General features: G+C 33.0%; 1 protein-coding gene across 1 annotated transcript in view; it reads left to right on the top strand.

The window, feature by feature from the left end:
• Positions 1-12,391, top strand: part of LOC120532913 (receptor-type tyrosine-protein phosphatase delta-like) — a 468,738-nt gene that overhangs the window by 427,112 nt on the left and 29,235 nt on the right. The window contains 2 exon segments of the mRNA XM_039759401.1: positions 1,657-1,776; positions 2,724-2,878. Coding sequence (XP_039615335.1) covers positions 1,657-1,776; positions 2,724-2,878 — 275 coding nt within the window.

The following is a 12,391-nucleotide window of genomic DNA, read 5'->3' as shown; positions in this document are numbered from 1 at the left end:
TCTAAATATGAATTTGTCCTGTGATGTACCTACATCCTGTTTAGCGTTGGTTTATGCCCAGTGCTGCTGGGATAGATCCAGTCTTCACATCTCTGAACTTGTGGATTCAATAATGGATGAATGCTTATTTTTCACATTAGTGGCACATGTCATATGACCCAAACACTGGGTTTTGATAACCAAAGCTGTATTTAGCAAGTCTGGTTAAGAAGCTTATGATGAAGGATAACCCAGTGTTCATTTCTGCTTTTTGATAAAAGTCATCTGGTGGGAATCTTCCCATAGTTACAGTTTATTTCACTAACAGTGGATTGACACATTAAAATGGGTAAATGCTTTCACACTTTTGCTTTCTGAATTAAAGAAAGAGTGAAATTGTTTTATCATTACTTTTTAACATTAAAGTCAAGTGTTTTGACATTCCTTGGTTTGTTTTTGTTCTGATTAATTAGATTTTTAAAGTATATAGCAAGTTTATCTGTTTTTTTTTTATTTTGGATGGGCTTCCCATTACGTTAGACACCCTGACTAGTAATACAGTTTGTGCAGCCTACTTTTATTCCCATATACATTTTGTCCTAGAAGCAGTGTCTATGTAAATTATAGGCCTGTCGTATAAATGTGAATAAAGTGATAATATTAATTACTCTGTGATGGAGAAGATCGGTCAATCAAATAGCCTTCCTGTTAACAATAGCAACCAGATAAGGCCAAAAAGTCTATCAAAATCAAGTAGTCTGCCATTCTGACACCCCAGAGCCTCTCATTTGCTAGTGCTGTCATGTAAAATTGTTTTATATAGGGCAGTTGTGTAAGGAAGCTGACAGTTGTCATGTTAGGCCTAGTATACTAAGTGCTACATGCAACGTTAGTAGACGTTTGGAGGATCAGTGCTTCCTCGGGGCTCAACCACGCTTAAATTTCTTGCTGTTGCTTTTAGAATAAATGACCCAGATTTGACCACCTTTTTTTCTTTCTTTATCTTTGAATCAACTGACAAGCTTGTTTTTATTGTATTTATTTTTTGTGGTTATTTTTTCATAGAAATTGACCCAATTCCCAGACTGCAGTTAAGGGTCAATTACCGGTGTCACATACATTATAACTTTGACCATTAACTTTATTCTTTTAGCTGGGGATTTTATTAGATGCTATGAAACCAAAAATAGCTGAGGAATGAAATTCATGTGGTATATATGTATACTTTTTTCAATAATTTAGTTTTTATATTTTTTTGAAATATTTAGTAATGTAAATTATGAAATAGGTGTTTATGTAAATTTAATTTCTAATTGGCAATGAAATAATAATTTGACATGGATCATATTTTTAATTTATGATGTTCTCAGCATTGAAACTATGTAATCATAATTAACTACTGGATGTGATTTGACAGGAAAAAAATAGTAAAATATAATGACAGATTCTCTTAAATGTCCAAATATGTCTAACCAAGTAAAATACTGAACACGGTTTGAAAACGACCTAGGTTATCAGAAAAGAAAACAAATTTGCAATATTAAAATTTACTTTTCTGACATTTTCTTTTTTTGCTGTACTGTATACAGTGTATTAAAATATAATAGTGCATATTTAGAACAAATACATTATTTCAGATATTCTGTATTTTAAAAGCATTCTGCTAATGTGTTTCAGGTAAAATGTGACCAGTACTGGCCATCAAGAGGCACAGAGACATACGGTCTAATCCAAGTTACGCTGCTGGACACAGTGGAATTGGCAACCTACTGTGTTAGGACATTTGCACTTTACAAGGTTTGTTTGTGGGATAACATAATATAATATTCTCAAGCCTACAAAATTTATTATTGAGGGTTACAGAGAGGAAATCTTTTAACAAGTAGATAATCATTATCACTTATAACTACTCACAATCTAATTACTTTTAACTAATTACAGCAGCGCAGAAGCATGGCTGTGGCACCATCTAATAAACACATGACACTTTATTTACAGGTGCAAAGTGTGATTCGATAGTTGAATAAATACAATTTTTTTCATTCAATTTATAAAGCCACAGTTAGCTATGAGCTTAGGTTGTTCTGTTCAGTTAGTAACCAGTTCTAACATTAGTAAATATAGACTTCATTATTTTTGTCTTATGAATCAATATATTTCTTAGTATTTGAATTAGTATTTAATAGGATAAACATGCATTTATCTGTTAAGAATAAAAATGACCAATGACTAAGGATCAAAAAATGAGTAATCTGTGTAAAATACAAGTGTATTATATATCTTTTACATTTTTCAAAAAAATAAAAGTCACTGAAAAGATTTCAAATTAATTACAAATAATATTCAATTTGTAAAGCCTCCTGCAACAACTTTATTTACTGTATTTGATAGAGTCTAGTCTAATGTCAGTTTAAGTGTGGTTGTATGGAGCAGCTGCCTGTTAGTGTTTAAGCAAAATTGAGTTAAGTAAAGATTTCAGGTGTATCTGTTTGGGTATATGCTCATCTAATTATTTTTATTGTGACAACATACAATTTCTCTATGAAACTTCATCCTTTCTGTTGTTGTTGGAGTATCTTACGTGCTTACAGACTATACAATTGGAAATTATCCTTATAGTGGATTTATGAACTAAAGTGTTGAGTGAAAGAGAACACAATATTACTTGTTTCAGTTTCTGTTACAAATGCCTAAATTCTTTATTTAAATGCCTTTATTAAAAATATTTTTTTGCCTGACTGCAGAATGGCTCTAGTGAAAAGAGAGAAGTAAGGCAATTCCAGTTTACAGCATGGCCTGACCATGGAGTTCCTGAACATCCGACACCATTCCTAGCCTTTTTACGAAGGGTGAAAGCTTGTAATCCACCAGATGCAGGGCCTATGGTTGTGCACTGCAGGTAAGTTCAGCTTGCTTTCATTTCTCTTATTCGTATTCCCCATTTTCTTTCCATTGGCAAAAACACCACAAGTTATTCTTTCTCTCAACTTGGTTCCAAATATAGCATACATACAGTATGTTGTTGAAACGTATTTCACAAAGTACTTGTATGTCACGCGTTCAATGAATATAGGCTCATGGCTAACAAATATTAAAATTACAAAACAATGTGATATTTACATTCATAAACAAAATGACAGAGTTACACTTAATATTAGATATTAAAATGGTACCTTTATAACAATTTTCAGATTAATGTGATGTAATTATAGGAGCAGGATGGTATAGTATTAACATGTTTAGAGACATTTACAGTTATTACACCTTATGACATAAAGCAAACAAGGAGAAAACAGAAATCATTTCAACTGAGGTGCAGAGTGTGATACAAGCCTGCTATCAATCAATGATTTTAGGTCATAGGTTAAAAAGTTTAGATCCTTACATGCTGTGAGGAGCTGTCATATTTGCTTTGGTTCTCTTTGACTTTGACAGTGTTTATAGGCTTGAAGGAGAGATTCTATCCATGACTAAGTTTATATTTTGCCTTAGCTCAGATAATGGAAATGTTGGACCATTTGATTTCTAAGTTTAAGCAGTAAGATCAAGCCATATAATGCAGCATTTATAGATATTTATCTATTAAAACTACACATGATGTAACCAGATTTAGTAAACAATTTAGTTGTTGTCATTGTATAACCTGAATGAAAAATTCTAAACTTCACACTTCCTTACGCTAATGAACTATGCCTGATAACTGTTGGCATGAATAGACATTCATAAAATTCATAAATTCATTTTAGAACTGAAAGCAGACCTGAGTAATGTTCTCTCAATGCTTAATGCAGTTTGTGGTAAATGATTAGAGTCTTCAAGAGATGGATATGAAGATAGACAATAAGTAAACTACTTTGAGAAAATATTTAAGAAGATTATAAAGGAATTAAATTATTACACGTAAAACTTAATTAGAACTACTTATAGACTTATTTTAAATTAAAAATACTGGTTTTATGTGTGCAGAATATAGGAATTAATGTAATTCAGCAGATGAAAGTTTAATTCCTTACCATACAATACACCAAAGAAAAGAAAAAAATTGTGGCCGTTCAAACCAGGTTTGTTCATTTATTTATTTTTAAAATTGTTATTCTTTTTCTGTCTAGTTTGGAAAAATATGCTTTTTTAAAGTCTAATTTGATAAATATGACTTTTTCAATCAGAAACCTGTGTATCTTCACAGTAATTTTGTTTGAAACAAATCTTTCCAATCATGATTTGCACACTATTCATAAAGAAGTGGTGCATCATACTAACCAATGTGGATGCCGTTGCTTTGTTCCTAGTTTATTTCCTGCTTACTGTATGTTTGTATATAATTATCAAAATGCTTACAGTTTTCCCCTAAGTCATTTAACATGCAGATAGTTTGATGGGAAAGTCTAAATTGGCTCATTGTGTGTGAACGTGCCATTCAATGAAGCAGTGTTAAGCTTTTGTTGTCTGCCTGAGACTCCTGGGACTGACTTTTCATGTGTCTGTACAGGGTAAACAATTTTAGAAAATAGATTGATTGGTAAATAGTAGCTAAAAGTCTATTTTCTTCCTAAATCTTTTACATTCCAAGACTGTTCAGATGTCTAATATAATATACATTTCATCTACTCCTTATATATTACATAGTTATTTTGAAAACATTAGTGCCTATAAATATGCAGATTGTTTAGACAGATAGAAAGAAAGAAAATTTTATTTGTATTTGACTTAGTTAATGCTAATGTCATTTTATAGTAAGATCTTTTTTGTTGTTGATAGAGTGAATGTCACACTGACAATGTTAACCACTTTTTATTAAATTGCCTTTGTTAATATTTTAGTAAAGTTGCTAATTATGCAGTATGTTTTCCTCCTCTGAAGACTTCACAGATGCTATTATAATCTGTAGTTAAGTAAGTTTCTTATTTAGAACATTTTGAAAGTGTAGTGTCAGAATGAGTAAATATTGCTTGAGTTTAAAGGAGCACTATTATTATTATAATTATTTAGCAGATGCCATTATTAAAGGCAACTTTTGAAACCAAAAACGTGTATACAATGTGAGTGATTAAAAACCTCAAGTTATTAATAAATTCAGACAAGTTGAGCACAAAAAGTATAGTATTACAATTAGTCTCAAGGCTAGATAAAAAGAGTACAGCTTAAACATTATCAAAGAGTTTTAGCCTTTAGGCCTAAGAAACCTTACATGGCTTGAATTTCTTTTGAACTTCACACAGAAAAAACATTTATGAACTGTAGGTGATTTAGTTCATCCATTTCTTGCCATGTTATCATCAGTAGTAGACTGTGGACTCAAAATAGTACTTGAGGTACTGTCCATTAGTGAGCAGTGCCACTTTCTGAAAATAATAAAAATTACGTAACATATTTGCATGTTGTTCAGAAATATTTAAAATAGTACTTACCACATGCAGACTTAGTGAAAACTTAACCTGACTGCAATGTTATTGCAGTTGCCTTGTTACTAACATGGTAAAGCCTAATACTGTAATGGCAATCATTGTTCATTCTTTACTCAAAATTACTTTAAAATATAGAAAGAAACATGAAAAAAAATATGTAAAATCTCTATAAAGCAGATTGCTTCTAAGTCACATCTTAATGTGCCTACATATATGCTGCATTTAAGAAATGCTTTCAAGTTTTGTTCTTTCAACTGGCTTCCTCAAATATTGGAAGAAATAGAAGAATATGATGTGAATAAAACCAAGGCCTACAGGAGGTGAACAAATGTTCCAAATCCACCATCTTGTTCAGCTGTTGCCCTTTTTGCCGATTTAATCTTACAACATGACTGTTTACTAAAATTAGATTCCATTTACATGATAACATATCTGAGATTCATCTGCTATATTACAATGTCTGCATTTAATATCCTAAATACTGGTAATCATTTATAAAACAGACCTTGAGCACAGACTACTGGGGCTTAGCTTTTTCAATAGAAAACTTTAGCTTAAATACAATTTACAACACTTTTTACCACCTGAATAAACAATTTAAACAATAACTAGGAAGTTCTTTATTTTTAGGGGACACACATGCAAATTTGCTCCAGTCTATACCTGTACTGTATCCTTTTATACTTCAAACTGTAAAACTAAACCAAGCAAACAGTATTAGATTACAAGTTAATCAGTCAGTCGGTCATCTTACTATTTACTTCTGTTGGATTTTTATTTAACCCTTTGTTCTTTTCAGCCAATGTATTCTCTGATTTGTCCCTGGTTCTTTTAATTGAAACTGTGTTATAGTTATATGCATTTGCAATAAACAAAGGCTCTCAGGAGCTTTTGAATCTTTCAGCATATGCAAGAAGATTGATTTTATCGAAATACAGCACATTTCTGGTGCCTGCAGACCTTAAAAACAAAGATAAGCCTCTTATTTTTCCTAGAATTATACTTTTTTTAATTAAAATGTTATCTGTACTGTTGCATTCTTTATATGATCAGATTTTCAGTGTGTCTGATTATAGTATTTCATATTAAATTGAATGAACAGAGTAAAAAATGGCTTTCTTTGTCTTTTTTGGTTATTATCATTAAGTGTGTTGAGCACAGAAAGTGAGAAATGATGGAACCAGTAAAACTGTGTCTAAATCATTGTCTAAAGGCTCTTGTAGTATTTTAAAGTAGAAAGTTTAGCTGTAGTACAATCACTAAATGATCAAAATATAAAAGCTCAATCTGGTCTCTAAATATCAGTGAAGTATTCTTTTGATGCAACAATAATAATAATCAGTATCAGAATCTGAACCAGTTTTATTTACTAGTACTTAATGTTACAGGAATTTAACTTGGTAGTGTTTGAGCTGAACAGAACACAACATCACATACATGTAACCTAAATAACAAATGTGCAAAAGAAAACAAAAAAAAACAGTGTATTTGTGTTTAGTGTGCATACACACAGACATGTGCACACACATACACACACATTTCATGCAGTATATGAAAGAACACAAAAATAAGCAAACAAGACGGGCTAAAATATTAGTTTGCGAGGGTCCTGGCTCTGGAAACGGAATTGTTTAGGTGTCTGTTAGTTTTAGGTTTAATCGACCTAAAGTGTTTACCAGAGAGGAGTTTTTTTAGACAATTGATGATCTGGGTGAGATGAGTCACTGATGATCTCTTTGACATGATTTATGATTCATCATTTTAGATTCAAACAGGATTGCAAAAGATGGAAGAGCCTAGCCAGTTATTTTCTCAGCAGACCTCAAAACACTTTGTGATTTTTGCAGCAATCTGTGACTGAACCAAACCAGACAAAATGGAAAATGTGATGACACTTTCAGTTATGGCTTTGTAGAACTTTACTAGGATGGGATTGGAAATATTTAATTTGTTGGAAACACTTCAATTTAGTTATTGCAAAGATGCAACTATTACTCATTTACTCTTATATAACAAGACCTTAATAAGGTCTTCTTTTGGTAACACTTGCAAAGCATCAGTAAAGAGGGTATTCATCTGTGCAATGTGTCCTTCTAAAATAACTTCACTTTGGGACGGTCTGAAGTAACTAAAGGTAGACATTTGTCCCTTGATATTGGATACTTCAATATAACAATTGAGAACTCTTCATATTCATTAGTCATTTTTCCAGCATATCAAATGCCACACAGAGCCACTTTACCGATGCTTTGTTATGAACACCAAAATAAGCCTTTGTTAAGATCTTGTTACACAAGTGTAAATGTGTAATAGATACCTAAACTGAAGTCTTACCAATTTCTTTAATTGGCCTATAAAGTTGATCAGCTGCTGTACCTTCTTATTCATTGAAGTGGTTATTATTGTCCTATTGTTTGTGATAGTTGTGGTGCCAAAAAAATTGAAGGATTCCACCAAATTTACATGTTGCATCATTAGTTTCTAGAGGAAAAGGATATAACTACTGTTTGCAAAAAGTTAATTACTGTTGTCACAGATTGGGTGGCATTGAGTTGATCCTTTTGACCTTGTTGTATGTTTAGCTAATTTTAGTGACCTACTAATTAATTATTTTCATTTTATTTTGAACCATCATATTTCCACAGCTGTAGTTTTTATAGTTTAGGTCTTATTAAACTGCTTACAGTGCTTTTAGTGTATTTGAAATGGAATGTTCCACTCTTTATGGTTGTGAATCTCAACCTACTTCAAACAGGTTTGCTTTAAACATATTTTTGAAATTTCCTTAGCTGATTTCTTCAATAAGGTCACATCTGCTGTTTCGATAGATCAGCCAGCTCCATTTAGCCCAATATGTGGATAAGCTGCTTGATTTTGTATGCTAATTTAGCTTTGCCAAGACAAATACAGTGTTGTTTCAATCTTCTTAGTAAAACGTCTAAAATATAGCTAGCTTGTTATGTTGGACTGCTTTAATTGTGATGAAATGATACGACCTGGGAGGTAAAGCTTCACAGGAAAATAATCAAGGCAGAGCAAGATTTACGTCAAATGTAAAAGTAGCTGCATAGCCACAATGATCATTGAGACTGTCACATCTTGTGTTAAGTTTTTTATTATTGCTCTTCATTCACACAGAAAAAAGTAACAGCAAAAGGGAGCAACTGAGTTTGCTGAAAATGATGGAGAACACAAGCTGATTTTAGAGAAGTTTTTTCTTTCTTTTTCTTGTGTCAGTGTGAGTTGTTCTCCAGGTATTCCACATTTCCTCCTGTTTGGGTAAGGTTAATTGGCAATTACAGATTGGTCCATTAGTGTGTGGAAGTGTTCGTTAATGTGTGCCCTCTGATTAACTAGTAGCCAATCCAGAGCTGATTCCTGATGTCCTTACCTCCTGCAGCCCTTAATTGGAATTAAGCATATTTGAGAATGTTATATGTGTGTTATAGTAATAATAACATTTTATGTTACAAATCACTGACAACTTACTATGTACAATATATTGTATTTCTAATGTTTATTGCAGACAATTCTTAAAAGATAAGTGTAGTACTCTTGTTGATGCATGGAAACAACATAAACATCTTTAAATATGGTGAAGTACTTTTAGGCAAATATCATAAATTAATATTGCAGCCTGAAAAGCCTCAACATACTTTAATATCCAGCAGACATTTGTGTAATCAAAGCACCACCTTCAGACTTAATGGGTCAGTGGCAGTTTGCTATGAGCTTGGGACGATCCTGTCTGATCTGGTTTTAGTACATATTTACAGTAACAAGACTAAGTTTTGGGTTTAGCATAGTTGCAGTGTGCCCCAGAGCTGTGGAAAGGCAGTGGACCAAGTCTAAGATTAACTGCTGGTGCATATGTGAGTTGGAGAAGAGGAACAAATGTTAACTTAGACCACCTAGTGAGAAGGTTTAATGGACTTAGTACGGTGGATAATGTTACAAAAACAATTCTGCACAAATCAGATAGACTGTTATGGAAATGAAAAACCACAGATATCATAAAAATGTCATAAAAAATGGAAACCGTATTTTATATTTATATTTGGACTGAAATATAGCATGATGCTCAATTAAATACATTTAACTCAGTGACATATAAAAAGATCAGCAATACATGGAAATGTGAATGTAAGCAATGGCAACCAATATACATTTAACCATTAGTCTTCAGTAAAAAGACACAGAGTCGTCCCTAATTGAGAATTATCCAAATACAGTCACGTCATCTTTTTCTGGAATATCGTCTTAATTTTCCACATTCAAACCCTGAATTCCAGCCTGAATTTCTTGCTACATCAGCCGGTTTGAGGATTCTCTGGGATCGAGTTTCGCACTTCGATGCTTGATTAATGGTTCGATGTGGTGAAGCAAAATGCCAACATACAAATGCATTTGTGGTGCTTTTATATTCAAGTGTCACATATTCCCCCTCTTCTGCGGCATCTTTTTTTTTTTGTTACCCTTACAATATCGTCAGAATGTACGGCAGCGTATATGAAAATGTCTATTTTGTGATTAAAGTAAAAATTTTGGCTTTAACCTCGAATTGTCCACTTTAACCTCGTAGTTTACTTTATCATTAAAGCAGACCGTTGTAAACGTCATCTTAAAACCGACCCAGTTGTTAAATCGCTACACGCTTCTGGGGCTTCCTCCTGACCTGACAGCAGCAATAGACTGCCACTCAGAACACATTACATTTATGATATTCCAGCTCTCTGCATATTTACAATTCTTAGATTTATACTTGATATCACTTTCATGATGAAATACATTAAAACCTGTATGTTACATATTACAGATAAGTCATTAACTTTGTTTAAATAATGAATACTGCTAATAGTTACACATATGGGGCGGCACTATGGCAGAGCTGTAGCGCTGCTGTCTCGTAGGGAGTCACGTCCCTTGTGATACCTGCCTGGAGTTTGCATGTTTTTCCTGGTGGGTTTCCACAGTGTGCTCAGTTTTCCAACCAAAGACATGAAGGTTTGGGGATTTGGTGAAGCTACAATGACGTTAGTGTATGTGTGCACTTATGTTCACCTTGCGATGAGCTGATGCCCCGTCCAGAGAATTTGTTTCTGTCTTGTGCCAATGCTGCTGGAATGGGCACATTCCCGAATTGATGGATGTAATAATTAAACATCCTTTTCAGAGATATTGTGGCAAAGTGTCCTCAGAATTTAATGGATGTTAGGGCACACGAGTCACATCACATGAAGTTTAAACCTGGCCTTAGGCGCCTTACTTTTCAGCTGATGATCTTGACTAGGACTTATTTTTGGGGTAGGGCTTATATAACAGAGCAGTCTGAAAATCATGCTAGGGCTTATTTTCGGAGTAGCTCTTATTTTCGGGGAAACACAGTAGAAGTTTCTTTGTGAGTGTTGTCCAGATCTTACATCAGATTTCTAAAAACATCTATTATATAGAGCTTGTGCTCCACTGTGAAGTTTGCACTGTAATGAGACATTCTTGATCAATATTGCCCCACCTATTGACTATTGAAGTATTTTATGCTCTTTGGTAACTATTGGATTAATTTGGTTATTAGGAAAAGCTGGGTTCATAATCAACAACATGTATCAGCTCTTCTGTGTAATGTACATTTATGGGAAATGAGTTACAGTAAAACCAGATTAAGAACCCCACAAGCCCCAGAGTGTTATGCGCATATGTTTATACTCTATCAATATTACATATAAGAGTAAAACAAGCCGGGGGTGGTTTTCCTTGGAGAGTCAGTAGTCAATAGTACATTAGATTGATGGGTAGGGATCTAAAGTATGAGTAACCATGTATGTGTTTTGTCAGAGGTACCGCAGAGAAAGACATGCCAAGACCCCAGGGCACTTATTTTTAAATAAGGATGTACTTTTTCCCAATGCTCTGTCCTTTTAAACTGAGAGGATTATGCAACAACACGTTGTTAATTGAGAATGGGTGAGACATTAATGGGCAATCAGACAGCCAGCTAAGCATACTGAGGTGAAACATAAACCAAAAACAAGTCTAGCTGTAGATTAGTTAAACTTTGTACTGATCTTGTTCCGCTGTTTATGCAACAGCACTTAGACCTAAGGATTGTCTTTTCTTATTACCACACTAAGTAGAGTGGTCTTGATTCACAGTTAGTATGGTACACTGCATTTGGCCCCAACAAGGTTTAGTGAGTGTGTAATACTCAGGTAAACTAAATTATCAATCAACCAGTTTCCAAGTACTAAATTTTGCAATCTGAGTAATTTGCGAATAAGAACCTACCACCAATACAGAATTGATTTTCTTATCATTTACATTTATTTATTACTTCTGGTGTACTCAGAATATTTTCTTTAAGGTTCATAATATTTACTGCAAGATTTGTTTTTTAAGTTTTGTTTAACCTAAGTGGTCTTTTAACAAAGCAATGATCCACTAATCCTCCAGTAAGTTGTTAATTACTATTAAATTAAAAGGGGAAATTTTTATTTGTTCCTAAGGAATTTATAAAAGAAGATATAAAATTGCTGAGCTTTTCTTTGCTTCCCAATGCTGCAGATATATGTCCAACCAAATTCATCTTTTCCTGTATCTTATATTTGAAGTGCTTAAAATGTTAATCTTTTTTTAAATTAAAATAAAGTTGATTTTCATAGAGAAAAGAATTTGAAAGAAGAAACATTTTTGGATACGTAGTGAAGGCATTTAAATCACTGTGGAATGGAAAGTAAAATCATTATCTTTGCAAAAAATCAAAATAATGTCATACATGTTTGCTTTTTTATGCAAATAATAATTTCCCAGTCATCTCAAGATTTGCTTCCACTGCCAGTACAGGAGTGTGTTGTATCAATTAAAAAACTGTTTCCCGATTTAACGTTTAGTCTGTTTTATATTCATAACATTTAATTTCATGTCTAGAAGCCAATTTTGAAATTATTATTTTGAAATGTCTGCCTTCTTGAAGGGCATAAATTAAAATATTTTCTTCTTTAAACCTAGAAACA

This window comes from Polypterus senegalus, chromosome 7 (genome assembly GCF_016835505.1).
Source record: "Polypterus senegalus isolate Bchr_013 chromosome 7, ASM1683550v1, whole genome shotgun sequence".
Taxonomy (NCBI): Eukaryota; Metazoa; Chordata; class Cladistia; order Polypteriformes; family Polypteridae; genus Polypterus; species Polypterus senegalus.
This window is presented reverse-complemented; position numbering and strand designations above follow the sequence as displayed.